The 721-nt window shown below is 53.7% G+C and overlaps 1 protein-coding gene across 1 annotated transcript in view; it reads left to right on the top strand.

The window, feature by feature from the left end:
• The window catches only part of LOC112102839 (cytochrome P450 4B1-like), a gene marked incomplete at its 5' end in the record, with an annotated part of 10,716 nt that extends 10,027 nt beyond the window's left edge, over positions 1-689 (top strand). The window contains one exon of the mRNA XM_026646617.1: positions 515-689. Within this exon, the coding sequence (XP_026502402.1) occupies positions 515-689 (175 nt within the window). The remainder of the gene's footprint in view (positions 1-514) is intronic.
• Between the last annotated feature and the right edge of the window lie 32 nt (positions 690-721).

Genomic DNA, 721 nt, shown 5'->3' with positions numbered 1-721 from the left:
CCTCCGGCCGTGCCGCCCCCGCGGCCCCCCCCATGGCTCCTCCGGCCTTGCCGCCCCCCCCATGGCTCCTCCGGCTGTGCTGCCCCCCCTTGCCTGCAGGAGCCCAGCGCCAGCCTGGCAGGCCAAGCTACAGAGCGGAGCATGGGCCCTGCCCGCTGGCGCCATGGTAACCCCTAACTAAGGCGCCGCTTTTGGAAAATGTGCTGAGGGGAAGCGGCTGCTTCCCCTGCATCCCCCCTAGCTACGCTACTGGCTGAACACACTGCTGGTTAGAGCAGAATTTAGGCCTCACTGCTCTTTGGGTATGGAAAAACAGAACAGCGTTTCCCAGTTTTAGTCAGAAGCCTTCCGTTTGAAGAGGACAAGAGGGAACTTCTTTCAGACTGTAGATTCCCTTGAGGGTTTGCAATCTAAAAGATTCACCTAGAGAAACAACAGGTTGTGCAGGCAGCCTTGTATTTCTGCATTGGGGAGGAGGTTCCCATGTTCAGACATATCTTTGGTTTCTTTTCAGGAATGACCTTAGTAATATGCCCTACACCACCATGTGCATTAAAGAGAGCCTCCGCCTTTACCCTCCGGTACCTCAAGTGTATCGACAACTCAACCAACCAGTCACATTTTTCGATGGGAGGACTTTGCCAGAAGGTCTGATTCTATCCCTTTTCCTGTGTTCTTCATATGTTTAAGGGGTGCAACTTTATATATAGTAGCTAATGGG

Source organism: Terrapene carolina, unplaced genomic scaffold, assembly GCF_002925995.2.
Source record: "Terrapene carolina triunguis isolate 2854851 unplaced genomic scaffold, T_m_triunguis-2.0 Scaffold35754, whole genome shotgun sequence".
Lineage (NCBI taxonomy): Eukaryota > Metazoa > Chordata > Testudines > Emydidae > Terrapene > Terrapene triunguis.
This window is presented reverse-complemented; position numbering and strand designations above follow the sequence as displayed.